This window comes from Pundamilia nyererei, unplaced genomic scaffold, assembly GCF_000239375.1.
Source record: "Pundamilia nyererei isolate P.nyererei 1_Seehausen unplaced genomic scaffold, PunNye1.0 scaffold00184, whole genome shotgun sequence".
NCBI lineage: Eukaryota > Metazoa > Chordata > Actinopteri > Cichliformes > Cichlidae > Pundamilia > Pundamilia nyererei.
This window is the reverse complement of record NW_005187585.1, coordinates 1,092,396-1,115,828: the sequence shown is the minus strand read 5'-3', so window position 1 is coordinate 1,115,828 and position 23,433 is coordinate 1,092,396. Positions and strand designations below refer to the sequence as shown.

Sequence of the window (23,433 nt, the reverse complement as noted above, 5' to 3'; positions counted from 1 at the left end):
CAGCATCTAAAACTCAGCTTCTGTTCTCTGTCTTTATCACAGGCTGTTCAGAGAGTACTGCCTTTAAAAAACGCCTTTGTTTAGTTTCAAGCAAATACAGGGATTAGTTTCTGGCAAGCCATGAACATAAAACCCCAAAGCAGATGTTACCTGTCACCTCAAGCTTGGTTCAAAATCTGACTCCAGTATGCATCACTCCATGTCACACTCATTATTGGTTAACAAAGCCTGATAAAGCAAAGTTTGCAGCTTATAATGAATATAAATATAGAGTGGGAGAAATAATTATTAGACCTCCTCCTGAATTTGTAAGTTTGCTGACTCAAAGAAATGAATAGTCTTTGATTTTTATGATAGTTTCATTTTAACTGAGGGAGACAGAAATAAAAACACATTTCTTTTTTTGCCACTCGTGTTTTGCACTGGCGGTATGTTTTGGCTCATTGTCATTCTGGAAGATCCATTCATAACCCATCTTCAGTGTTCTGGCTGAGGGAAGGAAGTTCTCATCGAAGATTTAAAGGGAGATTTTTACTGAAGTTGTTCTGTAAGCTTAGCAGAAAAACAGACCCAAAGCATATTGTTTCCACCTCCATGCCCTTTTGGTCATACTTAACTCTTCCTGCAAACATGGCAGGTGGAGTTGATGCTGAAGAGCTTGATTTTGGTTTAATCTGACCACAGCACTTTTCCCCAAGCCTCTCTTTTACTGGAAAACTCAAGATAGGCCTGTACACGTACCTTCTCCACGGGACACTGAAGGATGTCACTCTATTATAGCACATTACCAGTGGTGTTCACTTCATGCTTATATTTTCAACCTCAGACTTCCTCATCTTTCACAAACACACTCTGTTGTTTGCTCTTTAAACAGGTGTGTTCACCTGCAGTTGTCAATTTGATTTTCCACCAGAATGAGAACTGTAATTAGCCCTGCGAGCCCAGAACAAAGCTCCCAGAAGTCCTTGTCCATTCTGACCTTATGCAGTCATTAAACAAAGGCCTGCAGATTACAAAGGAGAGGAGAGAACAGGAAAGGCACTTGTACTGCATTCACAAACTTCAAACTTATTGTAGATAGGTACACTGAATAAAGTGCTACCTACCACTATGTTTATTTTAGAGTACACCATATTCAGTTCCTAACAGGTTAAAAGGCCCTCTTAATCTTAATTGCAAGTTAAGCGTTGATACTGTATGTAACTAGAACAAAGAGGGCTTTGATGTTGTCCTTCAACACGGGCTCATACCTGACCCACCTGACATGATTATGTAATAACTAAGAGTCTGTGAACTAAGTGAGACGAAATAAGTAACATGTGCGTGTACGTGTTTGACAAGAAACAAACCATATCTTGTCTTATCTCCAGGTGGAGCAGACAGATCAGGTTATGTAAGAGATGTTGGAGAGAATGTTTTTACATCTCTACTAACACTTACGTAAAAATAGCTCTAATGAAAAATAAACAGTGCATCCTGTCATAAATGTCAGCTTTGCAGCCACAGCAACAGTGTACTTTTAGATTCCTTCTCTTTCGTGTTAAAAATAGAAGTTATGTCATCCTCATAATGTGAGGAACAATCTGCCGAGGGAGACTGCCAGTGCAATTCCTGTTCAGGGTGGAAAACTAATCATAAGCAGTGCCATAAACCAGTGGGTCGTTTGTAATAAAGATTTGAGAGGGCTATGGTGCAGACACTGTATGTAGGAACACACCCTCCTGGCTATTTGTGTTTCTCAGTGTGAGTGCTATATCATTTTTACTTGAACTGTGGTTCTGAAACTGTCTTTCACTCTGTCTGTTAGAGATTTTTGGGGCACCAAACCCTCCCAAACAACCTGTTTATTATCAAATCAAACCAAGCCAAACAGATCTCATTACGAAAAGACTCTACTAAGAAATGCAGAGTGAATTAGAGGTGTATATGCAGGGGTTCAGAGGTCACAGACGCCCTTTTTGGTTTCAAAAAGTCGTAGGCTTCTCTTGTGACTAACTTACACCCCCTGGTGGTTGAAAATATATGGCACTTGGCGTTGGTGCAATATTTAAAATGGTCCAGTAGGGGTCAGAGTTAATGCACTTCTTTGGGTATCATCCAAAGTGCTCCTGTCTCAAGCGGAGCGTGTTCTCAGTATTTTGTGGAACGTTTCATTTGATGGTGAACGCGAGACAGCAGTGAGGCTTAATGAGTTAACACGTAAAACTGACTTCAGCCCCTCGCACCACCTTAAAACTAGAACCCACGTGCTGGAAGTAGTGGGGGCACCAACCTCCTTGCAGGTAAACCGCTTTAGGAGTAACGTTGCTGTGAAAGGTTCAGACTGTAAGGCGGCTACAGACATTGTTGTCATGGTTACAGATGTGACAGATGACCCACTGCTATTGGTTGTCATCCTCTTTTTCTAGTCGCCTTTGTTTGCTTTGTCCGCCCCCCCCAAAAAAGCAAGTGATGCAATCCGATTCTTGCTGCAGGCCAGGCAATGTCAATCTGCTATTGCTATTTTTACCTCTCAGTAAATCCCGAGAGCTCAATTTAGATTAAAAGGTGGGTTATATTTTAATTGTGATGCTTTCATTTCCGCAACAAAACAACCATTAAAAACAATAAAAACGTCTCTCCCTCCTATATGCTTGTGCTCAGAGAAAGATGTGGCGCAAATATGACCTGAACAACGAGCCGTTTAATAAAAAAAGTGTGATCTCATAACGACAGCAACATGAATAATGAATGCCCCGAGCTCCTGCTTCCCACTCTCTCTTTGTACTCCAAGTTTAATGACATGATTTCCATTAGAAAATGTCAGCCCGTGAGATTACCTCAGCATCGTCTCTAACCAAGAGAAGCTAATTGAATAAATTAATCATCGGGAGATCGTCGATCCACTTGTTGTTCCTCAGTGAATTAGGTTTTACAGAGGTACATCCTGTGCATCCCAGATTAGCACCTGCACCCTTTGTGTTAGATAACATATACACAGCAACAGCTTGAAATTACTTAATATGCTAATAATGTTTACACCATCCATGCTTTCCACTGCCAGCTTCTTCTTTTTTTTTAGCTGCAAGCAACAAACAGTGGAAAGAACAGTAAAACTTTATTAGGGCATTTTGTGTGACAGACAGTAGTCTAGACAATACTTGCAGTACTTCATGGAAAGTGCAGTAGAAGAAAATATTTATACTGTCATGAAGGGAAAAGATTCAATGAGCCAAATGGCAGTCTAAAGACAGAAAGACAGGACTGTGGACGAGAGCCAGAGATTAATGATAACTAATGATTAAATAAAGAGTAGTGTATAAACACATGGAGAGTGAAAAGAAGTGAGAAAAGAACAGACACTAAGTGCATAATGGGAAGCCCCAAGTAGCCTATTGCAGCAGGACTAAGGGAGGGTTTAAGGTCACGTGATCCAGCCCTAACCATAAGCGTCATCAAAAAGGAAAGTTTTAAGCTTAATCTTAAGAGTAAAGAGGGCATCTGTCTCTTGAATGCAAACTGGAAAGTTGTTCCATAGAAGACGGGCCTGATAGAAATGCAACATAGGCTATAGCATCTGCATTTAAACCAAAATGTAGCTAGAACCGTTCCTGAAAGTTACATTTTGGCACTCATGTATCAACTAATAAGTGAAAACTAACTAACCAAAATGGAAACTGGATAAAGGACAAACAACAGATTTCACTGCATCTCTGAATTCTTAATAACCATGAGCCACACGGCGTGCACAGACAGCAGGGACAGAATGCAGTGAAACTTTCCATCCGGCTTCCAGCGAATGAATGCACAATGAGAAGACTTCTGTTCATCCACAGATTGGCTTTCACATTATTGGGCTGTTTAATTCTCTTTCTACTGACATATTTTACTTGCATGCAGCACCGACTGGGGCCCCTGGCCTCACCCAGGAGTCATCCCAATTGCAATATTGCATATTTTTTTCTACCAATTAAATCAGTACCTGTATTGCTGATACCAATACCAATACTGATACTTTTTTATATAAAGGTAGTGCATGTAGGGGACAGCAGTGTGTCATGACTTATGAAATGAATCATCATCAATTTGCAAATTCTGAACACATTTTTAATGACCACTAAATCCCTGTGATTTTTACTTTCCACAGTAATTAGATAAAACAGAAAAACACACCTTTCAGCTTTTCATGTGTATTAAAACTGGGTTTTTATGAAGATCTAGAATGTAAATGCGCCCATCTCTAAAGCATTTGGGTCAGATTCTGTTCTTGCACTAGAACCACCAAAGGGGTCATTTTGGGTTAATTTGACCCCCTTGGTGGTTGTAGTGTAACTCTGTTAGACTAAATTCTCATATTTCATGACTTTTCCTATGGCCTCATTCATCCAACACTGAATCTTTGGCCGTGTGAGATAAAAATTTATAATAATTATGTCCATTTATCCTTTGAATCACCACGGACGTCTTTTTGACTTGATGGAAATGAATGTAAAAACTACTACTGCAGCACACCATGTTGCCTAGCAACACAATTGTTTACCCACATTTTGACATTAAGCCTGTTATAACATGATATAATACCTGTCTGACCAGTCTGCCAGCCAAGCTCTCACTGTGGTTGTACAAACACCAGAAATGACTAAAGCTAATTGATACCAACGCTGGTATTGGTACAGGATCGATCCTTTGTTTATATCCTTTAAGTTCAGTATGTAGCGCAATTGACACTGAATTGTGTTACATTTATTATTATTATTACTGAAATGGAAAAAAAAATACTTCAAATATTAAAAAGCACTATGAAAAATATCTGAGTGTTTTTGTGCTGTTTGCCAAATTCATTTTATTTATAGCCTATAGCACATTTAAACAACAGAAGCTGAGTGCTTTATAGGCATATTTACATTCCATGTCTCCAAAAACATAGATCAACAGAATAGCAGGGAGTATGGCAATGTTTTATTTCTGTCTACACACAGCCAGCTCCTCTGTTGGCAGACCCGATTATTTCCAAGCCTGGGAAAATCCCTCGAATGCTTTTGTACCGCGTGCTGTCTAGCGATGATGGAAAATATGCTGCTATCCTTGATGGTCGGTCATATGACTGTTGACCATGTCCCTCCCACAGAAGCCTCCTCAGATGTCACATGCAGCGGTTGGTAGTCACACAAACCTGCCAAATGTTCCCACCCAGTGTAAAGTATTGTTCCAGTCCTCATTGGTGTTCAGCACATCAGCTTTGTTATTGTTTGGATTTTCCATGATTTTTTCCATGATGGTTCACTCTTTCGCTTAAGTTTTAATTAGCTGTAATATTATAGTTCTAGTGTTTTAATATAATTTGGGACATATATGTATAGAAAAAGAAGCTCAGAATAGGTTTGTGAAGGCGCATGATTCACAGTCATGTGCACATCTCAGTCTTAGTGCTGGATGTGTTGACAGGTTTGAGCAATATGACCTGATTAGAGACCAGAACTAAAGACATGTTCTGCTTCATTTAGTTAGTTAGTTTTGTAAGTGCTGTTTCAGTTATAGTCCATTTTGTTTTATTGCTCAAGTGTATTTCTTTTAATTCAAATGTTTTTTCTCTCCACGCCTGTTTTTGAGTTGACTATAATAACATTGCTCCTGATGCAAAACACACACATGAGAAAAGTGAGTTAGTGCAGTCTTTTTTTCTAGTACAGGGCATGACTGATGCCGCCAATCAAAACTCAGTCTGTGCTGATATTTTTTAACTAAAAGCACATCTTTCACCAAAGCCAGTGCTGTATTTTTCCAGTTTTCAGAAAGTGATTTGTAATGTAATGTAATTCGTTTTTCCTCTTTCCTCGTGCATTACCTCCAGACAAGTTCCATGAAATTTGCACTAGTAGTTCTCGCACACTCTTGCTGACAAACAGAAGTGCAAACAGCACAAACCCACATAGTTTCAGCAAAGGAAAAAATGCACCATCCCCCCAGAAGGCCAAAACCTAGATTCTTATCCTGGGCCTCTACAAGACGAAGCTAAAAGATGAGATAAAAGCACTGCTCTTTGCTTTTGGCCTAATTTTAGTGGTGAAATTGACAAACATGTCTACATTTAATAATAGTAATACTACTACTACGAATAATGGCAAAGACCTAATTTTTAATGGCAAAGCCATCACCCCACTGTCTGCCCATTTACCAAGTTAGAAAACAAAAACAAAAACAAATGTGGCGGATATCTTCTTGTTAGTACTCAGTTTAAAAACAGATAAGCTCCTTTTTTTCACTATTCACAATAAAATTTGCTGGTTTTTACCCTGAAACAATGCAACACTTTAAGTGGATTCTCTCATATTTTCTGTTGTTGTTGTTTTTTAAACTATTATAAAGTCCTTTATTTCTTATAGTATAATTTGTAATGTAGAAAAACAAAGAAGAACCCCCAACACACACACACACACACACACACACACACACACACACACACACACAAACCCCTAAACAAACAAAAAAAGCCCAAAGGTCTACAGTAATGTTTTAAAAATCCCACGGAAATTATAGCCTACTACTAACTTCCTCTTTTTTGCCAGTGGAATTCTCACATAACGTCTGTGGACAGGAAATGAAGGACCACGAAAACATTAGCACTTTCAGGCAAAATAGGACATCTAAATTTTATCTCATTGTATTACAAGATACTTTGGTCAATTAATTTCCTCCTATTTGTGAGCTTATTATTTAGAAATATTTCAGTCATTGCTTGTAATTTTTCACACCAACAGCGAACAGATAAAGCCCGCGCCCTAAATCGGTTCTGCTTCACTTATTTTGAAAGTGCAGTAACCGGAAATTGTGTTATAGTCTCCCCCTGCACGCGTTCTGTACGTTCATACGTCAATGTAGCGGATCAATGACAAAAGAGGGCTGTGTGGTAGTGCCCCCCTAAACATGCCTGTTTTCCCCGGGGTTGCATGCTCCATATGACCCGGGATGGGACTCTCTCCGCCGCCTAAATCAGCGATTTAGTTCACTGAAGCGACGGAGCTGGAGCGTTAAAACAAACAGAGGCTAACGGGCTGTTTATTTATTCAAGAGAAGATGGCGGAGTTCTCGCCCGTCCTGCCGATGCGGGATGGAGGAGGACGATTTGCCCAGCCCATCTTCCCTCGGTCCAGGTCCGGTTCCGAGTCAGAGAGTGAACTGTCCCAGAGTCTGGCCCGGACCAAGATCCGCTCGTACGGCAGCACAGCCAGCGTCACGGCCTCCCTGGGGGAGAAATACATAGAGCATCGGGTTACAGACAGCGATACTCTGCAAGGGATTGCGCTCAAATACGGTGTCACGGTAAGGTCGCTTCTCGGCCATAGATAGCAGTGTATGCGTTGATGTTTACCTTGACGGAACTAGAGATCGCATTAAACACACCACACTGACAGATAAGAGGAGCAAACACTGAAACGGACACAAGGGAAGGCATTTTCTCTTACTTTCCACTCTCTGATTCTACTAAAAGTCACGCACTAAGAAATCCGAGCCCAGAAAGTTGTCCGTAAACTCTCTGGATTGTGACTGAACACCTGGGGACTATTTCCGTTCACCTTGAGAGAACAGAAGCTCACTTCCATATTTTACTTTCGCTTTTACTCCTAATGTAAACGTCAGGCAGTACTGAGGACCCCCCAAATGCAGCTAAATTATTCCAATTTGAAAGAGGCGTGAAATATTTGCTTCGAGGGTTCAGAGTTTCCACTCTGAGTTCAGATGGGTGAGAGCAAAAGTTTGACAAGCTTGCTGTGAGGATGATCACTTGGTCAAAAATGGGCTCTACCTGAGTGTCGACATCTCAAGTTTCCTCAAAAAGTCCAGTTTGTGAAGTGACTCTGCATGATTCCTATCCAGGGTTAGAATAAGTAATCTGCTTCACATGCAATGCTATATTCTCTTAATAAAAAAACAAAACAAAAAAAAAAACAATACACGCACACATGCAGGATATTTACCTGCCGTGAGTTAACCACTTCCTGTTTCTTGTTCATTTTTACCCGAAATGACCTCTGAAACAGCCGAAAAATACCCTGCCAGTCACTTCACTGGTTCCCAAATGTAAAACACAAGTTTTACTTTGTTTGAAGGACTGCTGACAGAACTGACTGATGTTCAGACTGCTGTGACTTCAGGGAGTGAAAGTGTTCCTCTAATATATTACTAATATATTTAAGTTTAAAGACTGGGCTTTTGTGTAAAATAAATAAATACCATATACACTCATCAGCCACTTCATTTGATACATCAGCTGCTGGTTATAGCAAGTGTGTAATTAGCCACCCACATGGCAGCAACTCTGTGCATTGCGACATATAGACATGGTCACGATGACTTGCTGAGCATCAGAAAGGGGAAGAAGAATGATAGAAGTTACTTTGAACATTTCATGGTTGCTGGTTCAGGATGGGCAGCTGTGAGTATTTCAGAAACCGCTGATCTACTGGGATTTTCCCACACAACTCGGGTTTACAGAGAATGAAGAATAAGAAACAGAGAGCGAGAGTCAATCCTCAGGGAGAAAATGCCTCGTTGCTGCTAGAGATCAGAGGAGAATGGCCTGACGTCTTCGAGCTGATAGGAAGGAAACATTAACTCAAATAACTGCTTGTTACATTCAAGAAGAAGCAGAAGAGCATCCTGAGTGCACATGTTGAATCTTGAAGCAGAACGACCACATTGGGGTCCACTCCTGTCAACTAAGAACAAGAAACAAAGCCTACAGTTTCCACAGGGTCATCAAACTAGGACGAAAGAAGATTTCAAACAATGGTAAATGGACTGGTTCTTATATAGCGCTTTTTCTACTCTTCTGAGCACTCAAAGCGCTTTGCACAACTTGTGCATTCACCCATTCACACCCATTTGCACAAGCGCATTTTTTCTAAGTGCTTTCTAAGTAACATTCACACACACTCATACTCCGATGGATGCATCGGAGAGCAATTTGGGGTTAATATCTTGCCCAAGGATATTTGGCATGCAGACAAGGGGAAGCCAGGAATCAAACCACCAACCTTCCGATAGGGATCAATTCTGGATAGGGTCAGAATTGATCATAAACAACACAGAAGGTTATGTCCCTCTTGTCTCCAATGGTTGTGGACGGTACATCAGATTGAATGTCACATCTACCCAAGTATTATCGCTGCTTTATGCAGGATCACAAAGCTCAAGTCATCTCAAATTGGTTTCTTGAGCGTGACAGTGAGTTTCCTGTACTCAAATGGCCTCCGCAGTCACAAGATCTAAATCTAGCGGAGCATCATATTGACGTGGTGGAACAGGGCATTCTCATTATTGACGTACAGCCGATAAATCCACGGCAACTGTATGATGCTACACTTTAAAGTCAATATGGAGCAAAATCTCTGAGGAATGTTTTCAGTGCCATGAAGAATCAAGTCAGTCCTGAAGGCAAAAGGCGATTCAAACCGGTACCAGCAAGGTATAACTAACCATGTGGTCAGTGATTGTATTTAAAATACTGCTACCAAATATAGATACGCAGATATAAGATGATTTTCTTTTCAGATGAGAGGCAGGGGTGCCATCAAAATAAGTGTGTAAGGAGAATTTCATCAGAATTGATTAAATAGAGTTTTAACATTCCCTTTTCTTTCTTTCTTTTTTTTTTTTTTTGCTGTCATCTTCCAGATGGAGCAGATCAAGAGAGCCAATAAGCTGTTCAGCAATGACTGCATCTTCCTGAGGAACAGCCTCAACATCCCCGTGGTGTCAGAGAAGCGCTCCATATTTAATGGACTGTCTCTCGAGTCTCCTGATGGGGATGGTGACACGGCTTGCCAGGAGGCAGACGCACCTTGTATTATCACGCAGGACATCGAGGGACCCTCGCCGCCCCCTTCCCCGCCCCGTGAGCACTCCAGACCTGCTCAGCCTCAGCCAGAGGAGCTGTCAGCCAAAGACTTCTTACACAGACTGGACTTGCAAATTAAACAGTCAAAGCAGGCTGCGCGCAGACTGAAAGAAGAAGAAGAAGTGAGGTGAGGTGTTAAACAACAGCCAGCAAACTGCTTCCTCTTTTATGTGTGCTGATAAGTAACCACTTTCATACTATTTTTGTGAGCACCATTGCTCATATCAGGTTTTTTCCTCTGGGCCGCTGCGTCTCACACTGGTGCTTTCTTCTAAGGATTGCATCCAATCAGACTTTGTTCTGATTGACCTTTGCCTCATGGTCAGATGCAAAAACTGATACTGTGTCTTGGTTTGGTATCAACCAATGACACGACATAAATGCCAAGTCATTTTTTTTCAAGCGTAGTAGACAGGAAACAGCATAATGTTTGTGTGTTTTGACCTCGATTGACCAATGTTTCACCTCCTCACGTGTCCCCACACAGATGTCACTGCAGGGGCTCGCACACTTGCTTTTAATTTTCCAGACAGCTTCCTGCTCTTTTCTCACATGGGCGCAGTCCAGAAAAGTTCAGGGCTGCAGTGAATTTGCGGAAACGGCTTACAGTGCAGCGTCGTCTGAAGTGAACCGCTCTCATCTTCTCTTTGAGCTCAGCGGGAGCTCGTCAGAAATCCCAGTCAGCATGAATAAGCCCTTTTAAAATGTTCTCACAGAGAGAAGATCGAAGCTAGGAGTACAGGTTTTTGCCGTTCTGCAGTACTAGTCAGGTATTTAGTGTGAGATCTGACTTGCCCTCGCACGTCCTACCTCTGCGTGCTGAGGCAGAGAAGCCGGTCGCGTCTGCTCAGTAGTGAAGCAGCAGTAAGTGCCTGGCGTACAGCGTTCATAGAGAAACGGGCTTTGTTGGTACTATCACTTTGGAGGACTGAGTCACGCTGTGAGTCATATTGCTCCCTCTATCTAGTATTTAACTTCAATATTTGGTTCACACATTCGCCCAACAAGCAAAAGATCCCCCAGTTCGATCCCTGGAGGAGATATGTGTCCTTTGGGGGGCAGTTGTGTCATGAAGGGCATCCGGTGTAAAAGAAAAAAGCTAAATCTGTCAAATTAAATGTGTGCATCTGCCCGATGTACTGAGCCCCTCGTGAATAAGGGAACAGCTCAAAGTAGATACTACATTTGAAAAAATAACCATTCCTGCGTTCTCTTCCTATAATATATATATATCCACCTTTACTGCCTACATACATTACAGTGCAAAATCGTGTCTCTCATTTCATTATTACACACTCTATTCAGCTCATGCATTTCCTATGAATCTATTTTTAAGCACAGATCTGTGCTTTTAACTCTAAATCTGTGGTTTGGTGTTACAAAATGCATCAGCTTTTAATTTCTCTTTCAGAGTTCGCCTGCTGGCTTTGTTAAATCTGTGCTCTGTGTTTAGTCCCGCTTCTGACTTCAGTCACATAAAAGGCTGCCTTGTAGTGTGTTTAGGCAAACAAAGGCGCACTCCCTTGTTTATACAGAGTGCTAGGGCAAACACGAGCAGTGTGCCTGCTTGACTTTAATGCCTGGGATGAAATGAACCACAAGCCCCCTTGAGCTAAACCAATGACGGGCCCAGTTCTCCCTTCTGAAGACCTTCTATCATTTGTGCACCCGTGGCTATTATATTACAACAAGTTAGGAATACAGCACAGGTTAATCTGTAAAATTATGTTTGCATGTTTCCCTCTGTCCTGTAGTCCCACCTTTCTGCCTTCTCTTGAATATAATGGAAGTAGCCGGCACTTCTTTTAGGAGTCAAAGTTCTTAGAAAAAAACCCCAAAACATTATCCAGTTTCTCAGAAAATAGGGCAAAAATTGTAAGAACTGTTTTTCTTCTACTGTCTGCATGGCTTCTAGCTAACATTGTAGCTTCAGTGAGAGGGAAATAAAATTGCTTCTACAGAAACGTCTCATAAAGAGGTCTGTGGTTTGGTGTTGTTTGTAACTGGGTCATGTTTTAGTGAAAGTATTCACCTCTTCAGTGTATTTTCAACTGCAGGTGCTATTCGGTAAGGTTAGTAACATTCAAGAGATTACAGACGCCCTCGCTGAAATTTTCAAAACTAGGCAGCTCATGTTAGAACGGTCTCAATAGCTCCAGAGGTTTGATTTAAAAATACATACATTTGATTGGTGCATACTGGTGGAATAACCACTACAGAAACATAAACAATGTCGGTGAGGGTTTATTGAAAGCCAAACTACACTGAGAGTAAGTTATTTGTGGTTTAAAAGGTTGATTTTATCCTAAGTCGAAGGAAATCCGCCACATTGCATTACCGATCATTTCGCTTTTTACCCTCAAAATTGTGGTATAAAACCTTTTTTGCATCCTCTTTTGATGTTCATCCTCTCATATTTCAGCCTCTAGTTTAATAAACTCTCAGCAGCTTCACTGTTGCTGCAGTAGTCGTAAAAGCGAATGTTAACACTTGTGATGGATCTCAGGACATTGATGTTTTATACTGATCGGCCCACTTTTTCTGAACATGTGAGCTCTGAGCTGTGATTGAGAACGAGGCAGCGACTTGGTCAGCCTCGTCCAATATTCACATCCTTACCTACACTGAAGAGGAGTGAGGCGTAAAAGAGAGTATGTGTCTGTAATCGTATTGAGGTAAAGGCTGTAACATGTTTTTTTTAAATTTCCTCTTGTTTGCAGGAGCAGCGAGGAGAATTACGCGGCCCCCACGACATCATACCAGGAGATCTAAAGAGCAATCTGTTTACCCAAAGTCTCGGACACGCTTGCCCACGCACACAAACACTACCGCAGCCTCGTTGCTTTTTTCTTTTTACCTTTTCATGTTTACTGAACCGCGTTCAGCAAGTGTCATTTCTGCCTTTTTATTTATTGAAATGCAGTTCTTATGATGTACATTACAAGCCCATTTCCAAGACTGCTGCTGTGCTGTGTGAAATGTAAATATTAACTTAGCCTGTCCTGGTGGTCATAGGTCAAAAGGCAACACACATCCTGGATATGTTGCCACTTTATCACAGGGCAACCGTTCCCACTCCTACCTATAGTTAATTTAGACTCGCCACTACCAGAAGCGAAGACGCTCATATATATGGAAGCTTGTTTTTGCCAGAGGAAAAAAGTTTTTCAATCCACAAGTCATCATTTCAAAATCATTTCAAAATTTCAAGGTAGGCATCTGAGAAACTGTGACAGAAACAAGCTTCCTATAGATCTGCCGCCATGCAGGGAAGGTCTAAGCAAGACAAGGCCAGACCACTTTTTTGCACATGTTCCAGCAGCGTGGCTCTGGAGAGTCTGGGTGCTAAACACCCACTGAAAGCTCGTGACACATTACAAAAACCAAATCTCCCAACAGACGCTCCAGACTGTTCCGTTAAGAAAAGGAGGTGATATAACACGGTAGTGAGAGACGTGCGCCTGACTCAGCATTTTGGCATCCAATTCATAAACGATAATTTATTCTTGTTAAAACAATAATGTTTTCAAATTCGTCATGCTGTGTTCATGATACGTCTAGATAAATCTGGGGTTTAAATATATGTATGTGTATTTTTTTAAATTTCCATTTTACATGGCACATCTCCTGGAAGTAGGTTTGAGGGTATTTTTTTTTTGTAGTTTCACCAAGTCGCTCACATCTCATCTGGAGGAGCATCTGAGCACACGTGCCCGTCCACATATGATATGCTTGCAAAGCTGCTGTACAGAACCTACCTGCTGCATATGTTCAGATACAATCTCACTCACACACACACACACACACACAGGGCGCTAAGCAATGCCAGAAGGATTAGCTTGTTAGACTTGCTAACCGCTTCTGATGTTCTAAATCTCCTCCTAGAATAGGATTGTCGGAAAGTATATTCAGGCCTTCCTCATCAGTGTTTACTCGGTAGGAGCTCACCCCACACGGAGGCGGCGGATGGACTCAAGCCTTTGAACGCAGTTCCATTTGCCCTGTTTGAGAACAAATGGGACCGCTCTTATTATTATTTTGTTTTGTGAGTGTGATTGCATTATTTATGTGTGGAGAACTGTCTGTATCAACTGTTTTATTGTGCTTTTACGTTCTATTGGGTTTTATTTGGACAGAATAAATGCATATTTAAGCAAATATTAAGATCAAGAGTTTTTTTTTTTTTCGATGTTCCCTTCCAGTGCTGCTTCTTCATCACAGTCGAGCACAGTCGAGTAAAGAAAAGGCAATGTTTTAATTGCTTTTACAACTTTAGGAAAAAATCACAAATATTTACATTTAAAAATACTTCATCTGTTTTTCCTCTACAGAGATAGAAATGTTGAACTCAAAAGACATGCAGAGAGAACTGATTGAGTCAGACACCGCCCCCTATTGGGCTCTGGAGGGATTACAACAGAACAGGCGTACATAGGGCACTGACATACACAACAAATATATTTTTTGGTAAAGTAAAAAGCGAGAGTACATTAGGAGCTTACACATACACTGGAGGGGGAAAAATAAATGTAGGCTAACACAGGTTAAATACAATGAGAATAACTTGATATATGCATGTTTTGCTGTAAAATTGTATGGAAAACAGTTAAGACAAAACTACGGCATTATACCCAAAACATTCATGTCCCATTGGAGTCATGTTGGAGTAAAAGCTAGCACTAAAATCTGACAAGTGTGACTTTCCTCTTCGCTCTAGTGATTATTACTCTGATCTTGGCGTGCAAATATAATCAGTTCAGTAGCTGGAAGGAATAATTTAAGTTTTTTTTTTATTTTATTGTGTTGACAGTATTATGAATTCCCATTTCGTAATACATATAGGAATCTCCGGGAGTTCCCCTAAGCAGGTAGGTTTGAATACAACATTTATACGTTACCATGCCTTCGGTAATAATAAGTTGTAATCTGGGCTTTTTTGAGCATTATTCGTATCAGATTGAGCCCTGGTGTGTGTGTGTTTTTTAGGCCGGGCTGGTTACAGGATGGACAATAGTGTTACAGACTGCTGTAGATCCTCTTGATAGTGTCTCCCTCGTCTTTGGCGATGATGCCCTTCTCGATGTATGAATCAACCTGCTGGTCCATGAAATCCTTCAGCTTGGACAGGTCATAATCTGGAAAGATGAGGAAAACAGGAGAAGATCGTGAGGTTAAAGGAAAGATCAGACATTCTAGAGGTGCTGTCTTTTTAAGATGGCACACCCAAACAGGGTTCAAGGAGGATTAAGGTCATTTTTGTCTTAGGCCGAAATGCACGAAATGAAATGAGGTCAAAAGATCTCAGAGCGAAACACACTTGCCAGTTAAATAACTGCTAACTAAAAGACTTTGTGACATTGTTTTCCACCATGCTCTAGACAACTAATTGTCATTTGAAACGGCACCATATGGCTGTGGCTATATTTATAGTTGAACACAGCGTAACTCTGTATTATCCATCATGGTAACAAATGAGTGCAGGCAAACAGCTGCCGCAACACCAGCACCCCTCTCTGTGCTAACAGACTCTGCGTAAAGTGGCTGCAGGAGGCTAGAGGACAGCCAACGAGTCCCACAGTCACTCCCGAGCATCTTCCTAACAACATTTCTAACAGAAGCAAATTATTAAACTGCTCGAAGATACGGTTGATTTGACGGACATGATGCGCGTGAAAGATTAGCAGGATGTAATTAGAGACAGCACTACTTCTCTCAATCTTGGCACTGAGGAGCCAAGAGCCCAAACCAGGATGCGGCCTCTACGTCCATCTGCTCTTCTGGCTAATCTCTGTGGTGCGTAGGCGTAAACACACACAGAGTCTGCTGAGATTGTTGTAATGGGTACTTCTGGCAGAGTGAGCACAATAAATGGCCCATCTTACACTCTCTGTTTCTATGAGGGTGTTTTTTTGTCTAACACTCTGAAAGAAGAGAGGACGAGGAAGATGAGAACTTTAGAGAGCGTTTTAAAGTGGTACAAGCTGTGCTCGATAAATAGGGCCTGGCGGTGTGTCGTTTTAGTTACTGAGTGTCTCGGTATGGGAAAATTGGGTGATTCTCGGGCACATTTTGACCCTCTGTGTGTTCAGCCTGAACTTGTCCTTTCTTACACCAGTATCAGTCTGTCCCCTGTCCAGATCACTGACAGGCAGGCAGGGAGGCCCTCTGTTGTCCCAGACAACTCCTCCACGCACTTGAATGCTAATGAGGTGTCCTATATAGAGCAAGGTCAGAGATGAGCTCCAGACAAAACTTCCCCGCTGCTTTGCTCCTCTCTGCTATTCAGTGCTTTAAGCTCACTGTCAGTCTCTTGCTTTTCTTCTCTTTCCCTTCCGTGTTTAAGATCCACACGAGAATCTGGGTCACACTTTGTTTTTTCTTTTCTTTAATTCCTGTGTTTGTCTGGTTCACTATTGATCAGCTCAGATTAGATCAAGCCTGCCAGCACAACAGATATAAATCTCACTTAGCTGGAACTGTTTACTTTTTTTCTTTTTTCGCTGTTTTTGTCTGGGATTTCCTACTGAGATGATCGCCATTGGGCGGATGGCCTCAATAGTGAGAACTCATTAACATTTCATTCTGCTCTGCTTAATTAAGCACCACTGGGCATCGATTTTACTCTGTGGAGAGCCCAACAGCAGGTTCCTATTGTTAGACGAGTGCACCATAGTGTGTGAAACTTCCACAGTTTCCACAGATCTGCACTTTCTTTATGGAAACCGATTGTTCCGGGAAAGAAATACATTTGAAAATATACAAACATTACACAAAAATCCTGAGACAGATGCCTGATATTTTAGTGTTGTGGAGCAGGGTAAGTATCATTAAATATATTACTTCTTCAAAGATGCCATCAATGATGAGGAACAGGTAGGAGGGAATAAATGAACTGACCTTTGTCTCTGAACAAGCCAGCTGTATCACAGCAATTAGGACAACTCATTTGCAGTTATCCATATTCATGAGGTCTGGAGTGGAGCGTCTATGTTAGTATCCCACTCTCTTTGAAAATGCAAATCAAGGCAAACAAAAGAGGCTTCAATTTTTCCTCTTCTTTGCCGCGTCGCCTCAGACCTGTGATCTACAGCTGTTCAGTAAGGAGAGGACAGCTTCTAGTTCTGGCTCGTAGTGCTCAACAAAGCCGTTCAGGACTCAGCGTGGAAATGTTTGTGTCTTTTGCACAAAAAGCAGACACACAAGAACGAGGTCTGTATCCAGTTTTTCTCATCTATTGTCGAACGTGAGGACATGTCTCACCATCTTTGCCCTCTTCTTTCTTGTGTTTCTTCAGCCACTCGATGTTCTTCCTGATGGCCTCCAGATAAGTCTCGGATTTGCCAGCCCGATCTGGAGTTAGAGGAAAGGGGAAAATGAAGAGAAAGGCAGGCGACGAACCGGCTCGTTAAGATATTACAAAATGCAAAAAATTTCAGCTCAGGTAAGCTTTGTTTTCACCAAAGAATCAGTCTGTGCTGTCTTTGGCATGTCAATTATTTATAGCTCAAAACTCTTCAAAAGCAAAAAGCGCACTTTGTTTATTTTTACTTTTTTCTTTCAGAAGCCATAGAAACACAGATTTTGACAACACAAGATTTTTCCTTTAATAACTTGGCAGCACAATAAAGCACTGCTGCTGAAATCAGATGCCCACTTTAAAAAAATGGTAGAAATGGTGCCTGTTTCCCCCCCAAAATCAAAATCCTTTTGACAGTTTACTGGTTCTTACTAAATAAAGCTTCTTCTCTTTCATGCCCACACACACCCTGAACGCCTCCTCTTGCGCTGTATAACTCGGGTTATTCAGATGCACTTCCCCGCAAAATCTACAGCACCGTGTCCCACACCAGTGAGTGTGTTTTCATCTAGTTATCGGAGAAAGTCGCTAAAGAAGTTAGGAAAACAAATCGGGTAAAAGTAAGAGGACAGGAAGACCAGAGGAAATCTCAGAATGAAAAAGCTGAACAACCTGGTTGTTGGACCTTTAAGTATCATTTGCTATACTCTGTCATCATAAGACAAGTCAGCCCCTTTTCACACAGGTTTAGGTGTGGGCTTGGTTAGATTACTAACCCCAGTATTGCTATTTTGTTTTGAAGTGATGGTTTTTACTATTCTAAAGACAGGAAGGATAAGCAAACAAATCAAAGGTGTGTGTGACACAACCATTGTTTTCCTCATTCATCATGAACAAACCAGCAGGAAAACAAGTTTTGGAAATAGTATAAAGCCGCACTAGTGACAATGATGCAGTGGTTACTTTTCCTTCTTTTCTAAACTCAACTGGTTGATCTTTGGGTCAATGTGACAAACAGCTGCAGAAACTTCAACATCCATTACTGCACTGCACTGGAAAAGGGTTCTGAAATTAGCATGTCCACCCAAGTGTGATGTGTTCTTTCAGAGCTTATCAGAGCTGGGCCTGATAAATGGCTATTCCGGAGTCACGTGACCCGGGACTGAATGACAGTTGTAATCTTTCCCCTTGGAGTCAAAAGCCAGACCTTAGCGAGGGTTGAAAGCAGGCCTCAAGTGTTGGTTTGCATCGAGATAATGATCATGTTTCATTCCCTGTAACATTCACCGCTTGCAATCAAAGACATGTATAGTTTCACTTTCTGACACAGAAAGCTCAGTTACAGTTATATATTTCAGCAAACTTGCAATGATTTGATGAATCACACATCAAATTTGGATTTTAACCCAATTTGTTCCGTAAATATCATATTATGCAACTCAGCCTTTTAACATGCAGATAAACCAGAGTTTAGTAGGCAGCACTTCATATTTCCTTCATTTCCTGCTGAAATGTCATGGTGGTAATCCTGCTCTGTGATTCATTTGTTTTTCCTCTTTATGCACTCCTGTTTGTGTGTGCGTACATGCATGGATTAGATTGATGAGTGGGTACAGCACAGCAGACAGGGACACAGAATAATGGCAGCTGTGACAAGCTTTCCTTTGAGTGCTATTGGACTGGCCTAGTTCAGGGACTCGAATACACAGCGCTGTATATTTCAGTGGCAGCTCTGCTGAAAAACAAAATGTCTGAAATTGTAGTCAAGCCTAATAGTCAGGTAGGAAAGGATGATTTGCTTCAAAGAGCTAATCTTGTGGGATTTGCAATATTTGTGACTCATGTATTTATTTGAGATGTTTGGCACTAAACAAACCCTAAAAAAAAATTCCAAGAAAAGAATTACAGGAGCGTAGCTTATTGCTTTGCGAGGGCAAAACTGTTAGATGGTATCAAATTATTTTAGATTTTTCTTTTTAAATCACAGAAAAAAAGATGATTAGGTAGTGGACTGACTGGTCTCAGCTGATGGCTGCTCTTCCTTGGTCGAATCTTTCAGGTTCTCATATTCCTTCTGCATCTTGGCAGCTTCAGCTTTGGTGTTGTCATCCTCATCCAGGTTTTTCCCTACAGCAAAGAAACAGGACAGGAATCCTTAAAAAAAAATCCTGGTCTGTTGCTGACAGCGATGCTTAAAGCTACAGGTGAACAACTTCATTGTTTAGTTAAATTACTTACATTGTATACTTTGTTTAGTCTTTAAAAAAATCTGATTTGATATTGTGAAACATTAATACATTTTAATGGTGGATTGTCCTGCAGGCTGTATGTCTAGATGAGTGACGTTGCTCAATAGCACACAAGAAGTAGCATGTAACCATCTAAATTACTGTTTTCAGGTCCACATTTAGAAAATGTTAAGCATGATGCAGTGTTCTCACTGGTGAGCTTTGGGGTGTTGCTAGGTGGATTTAATCTTCTAGTGTAGACAGTGGGGTGTTTTTAGTGTTAAGCTAAGCTAACTGGCTAATGGCCAGAAGTGCATTCCTGCCTTTAGCCGGTTAGCTTAAGCAGAAGGGCATTCCTGATGGGAAAAAAGTAAAATAACTGAACTGAAACTATTAATGTGTTAATAATATATGTTAATGATAGTTTCATTAATGTCTGGCATGTCTGGAGGATAGTCTGTGCAGCTGTTTACCGTTTGGTCCAGTAAACTCAGGTGGCAGGAGAGGTTTGCCCAGCTTGTTCTTGGTCTGCATGGCTATCATAGCGTCCAGGTTCTCTGCAGGTGTATGAAACACAACAAACAATTTAGATTTCATATTAGATTTCATCAGCGTCACGCTGCTGCTCCACAGTGAATGAAAGCCTCTTAAATGCTTGAGTGACCCGCACTGTTCCTGTGTGACTCAGAGCCTGATTATCATTTAAATCGAGTGTCATCTAATTACTGAAAAGAAGTCTCAGGAGTACAACAAAGGGATAAACATAATCTTGTGTTTTCCACTATTATTTCCACTGATTTATTTATGCATGCAGTATCAGAAGAGCCCTCACAGAAATCATTTATGTACAAAGCAGTTAACAGTGAGCTAAATCTATTTATTCTCTCTTTTAATCACTCATAAAGACTAAAAGAAAATGGCTGCATTTATTTGGGGGGGATAGACCAGGTATGCATATATGGTCATGATGGTCTCACTTAGGTGTTAGAAAACATGGAATGAGACAACCAGGTAATGCAGCTTAATGAGACATCCAGTCCTATCTGGATTAACAAAGGGGTGAACCTCATGTTCAAAAATAAAGGAAGCAGATGTTCTCAGATGTACCTCACAGTCCCCTCATTTAGCATTTAAAAGATTTATTTACGCATTTAATCCCTACAGTGCATTTATGAGCAGGTAGAAGGACTCTTAAGTGTTTTTTTATGTATTCTGTGAAGATTATTTTCTATGAAGACACAGCTGATATAATTACAAGTCTGCAGATATGGTTCCCTCATAGCGTAATTAAGTTCCCCACAGAGTTGTATTATTTTGGTTAATAAATGTTTACTCAAACTCCCAAAGTGCACCTCACTGTCTGAAAGAGGTCATATATACTGGAATAAAATAAAATAAAATTATGGATTGGTAGAGTTTGGTGAATAAAATATGACCACATATGAGAGCGGAGGAGCAAAAGAGTTTTTGATGGTGGATATTAGGACAGAAGGACGATAAAGATGTAAGACAAACAGAAAGGTTCAGTTTGTTTGCTGTCACCGAACATCGTAGAGCTTTGCAATTTCCTCTTTCATCTTTGCTCGCTCCGGCCTCCTTCCTCCATTTTTCTTTTTTATTATTCAACCATCTCACTCTGCTCTGCACTTTCTGTGTATTCACTCCACCTCCTCCCACCTGTGCCACAGTGGAAGCCCATTATTTTACTCTCTCCTCTGTGCTTGCACGCACACGCACACAACATTTCTTACTCGCCCACTCTCTCCCCCACGTCTTACTTTCTAGCTCAAGTCCTGCATCATCCGCTGGCAGATTGACAGCTGTGTGTATTCACTCGTGTACCTGTGTGACTCACTGGAGCGCCACAGGCAGATGGGCATGGGGGGGAGGGGGGCATTTACGTATTGTTTTTCCATTATCTTATTGCAACCTATGCTATAAAGCCAGAGGGGTTGCCTAGGAAACTCACATCCGCTCTCGTGGTATATGGCTGTTTGCTTTTGTAAGTGACATCAGCAGTGGTCATTTCCTCTGTGTAAGAAACAACACTGGCCAGCTGCTGTCAGGGGTCACTCAAAGGAGAATTGATTCATCTTTTTATAACCGACATACGGCAGGTTAGCCCTCCCAGACCTAAGGATCTAAGGACTGTGTTTTAAATATCTTTAAGCTTTGAGAGAACAAGCAACAAAAAGACATATCGTTAGCTTCATAGCATAAGTGCCTAAGTCATTTTTTGGTCAAATTGAGATTTTTGCCTAACTTTACTCCCCTACCACTGCTGCATCATCCTGTCCGTCTGCCTATGTCATCACAAAAAAATGACTTAGGCACTTATGCTATGAAGCTAACGATATGTTAGAATTCTAGAAGCTTGAAGAATAGAACCTGATGTTAAAGTCGAACTCGGTCCTGAGTATGCATGAAAGAAGATTTTATTTCCGTTGTCTCTTTCTATGACTGAATGTCAAACAGAGATGACAGCTGTCCCTTAAACGTGCCTGACTTTTCCACTGGCCAGTGATGTGATGGACGTCCATTAAAAAAAAGAAAGCAAGCAGTCTGATTTTACAGGGTGCCCTTGACACTAATCTGTCTCTGCAGGCTTTACGCTCCACTGCGTCAGCTGATAGCGAACATTAGCTTGACTGAACGCAAACAGAGCACAGGGGGAAAGCTCAGGTAACTCGGAGACAGAGAAATGTGCGCATGTACATCCAGCTGGTTAATGCAACGGATGGGTGGAAACCTACAGCTTTTATCCGCATGTTAGCTACACATGTAAGCAAAACAAGTTCAAACATTGGTGGTCAGTAATCTAGATTTGGCAGCTTTATCGATGATTTCAAGTGACTGCAACAAAAAAAGGCTTCAAAAAACTAAAATCCACTCAATAGCTTTTGAAGATCTTCATCAAAATTATGGTCAAAATTAGAAATCAACTCTTATCCAACAGTTTTAACAGACACAAAAAATTGTATTATGATTTTAAGGCAAACAGATCAACAGTTATTAGGTAAAACATGTTAGTTTCCATGACCTGTTAATGCCAAATGCCCAGTTTGTTTCTGCTGTTTGTTTGTGTGCTGATAAAATAACGCAGTAACTCTTTAGTGAAACTCTTCCCAGTAAAAACTGGGAAAAATGATAAAAAAAAAAAGGAATAGAAATGGAAACCATATGGCTCTTTAAACAAAGCTTAAGTCAATGAATTGTTTTTAAAAGTCGACCTGATAGCTGTGATCCAGAGGTGCCACTGCAGAGATGCAAACATGAGCTTGCAATCAGCGTGACAAATGTTAAAACTGCATTAGAGCTCTGATTGAATCCAACAGAAGGAAAACAGAGAAGAAAGAAGAAAAAGTAAAACATCACTGTGTCTGTGCTGCGCTGCTGATCTGATCAAATAATGATGTTGTCCAAGCTCACATTAGAAGCCCCATGGGACTTTTTATAGCACTCAACATGCCAACCACATTAAGACCTTGAATTGCAGCTGGAAAAAGGCAATAAATTGACTTTGTGCTACTTTGTCATTACCATTACCAAGATGAAAAATGATCTGTCAAGATCAACATTACTGAATTATGACGATGTCCTGCATGTACATAATATTATTTACCACAAATAGAGCAGGATCGTCAAGGACTTCTGCCATCTATTATACAATCCTTTGCCTCCCATTAAATCGCTGAGAATCTCCAACCGTTACACAACATTAGCATTACGTTATGTCTTACCCAGATAGGACACTCCCTCCTCTGGCGTGATGGTGCCGTACTTCACCATCATTTTGACAAAGTCAATCAGAGTCTTCATGATCGTGATCAGCGTCTCTCTTTCCTGGGTGTCTTGTTCTGCAACAGCAGAGCAGAAGACAAATCGCAAACCGGTGTCTAATAATGGTAACTGCCTACCGTGGCCTTTATGTGACCACATGGTGTTTGACTCTAGGGGTTATAATGATTGGTTTATAAATAATTAGTTTTGTGTGTGTGTGTGTGTGTGTGTGTGTGTGTGTGTGTGTGTGT

At 41.0% G+C, this 23,433-nt stretch overlaps 2 protein-coding genes across 3 annotated transcripts in view; one reads left to right on the top strand and one right to left on the bottom strand.

Moving 5' to 3' along the window:
* Positions 1–6,798: 6,798 nt before the first annotated feature.
* lysmd2 (LysM, putative peptidoglycan-binding, domain containing 2) lies at positions 6,799–14,035 on the top strand. The gene is made up of 3 exons (XM_005746876.1): positions 6,799–7,299; positions 9,655–10,004; positions 12,598–14,035. The coding sequence occupies exons 1-3, from the start codon at positions 7,054–7,056 to the stop codon at positions 12,647–12,649; spliced, it is 648 nt and encodes a 215-aa protein (XP_005746933.1). The 5' UTR covers positions 6,799–7,053; the 3' UTR covers positions 12,650–14,035.
* Positions 14,036–14,181: 146 nt separating this feature from the next.
* Positions 14,182–23,433, bottom strand: part of scg3 (secretogranin III) — a 13,674-nt gene continuing 4,422 nt past the window's right edge. For both annotated transcript variants that reach the window (XM_005746874.1, XM_005746875.1), the window contains exons 8-12: positions 23,143–23,259; positions 19,876–19,959; positions 19,191–19,301; positions 17,138–17,227; positions 14,182–15,012 (exon numbers count right to left, since the gene is read on the bottom strand). In XM_005746874.1, the coding sequence (XP_005746931.1) occupies positions 14,894–15,012; positions 17,138–17,227; positions 19,191–19,301; positions 19,876–19,959; positions 23,143–23,259 (521 nt within the window). In that variant the 3' untranslated portion in view covers positions 14,182–14,893. The remainder of the gene's footprint in view (positions 15,013–17,137; positions 17,228–19,190; positions 19,302–19,875; positions 19,960–23,142; positions 23,260–23,433) is intronic.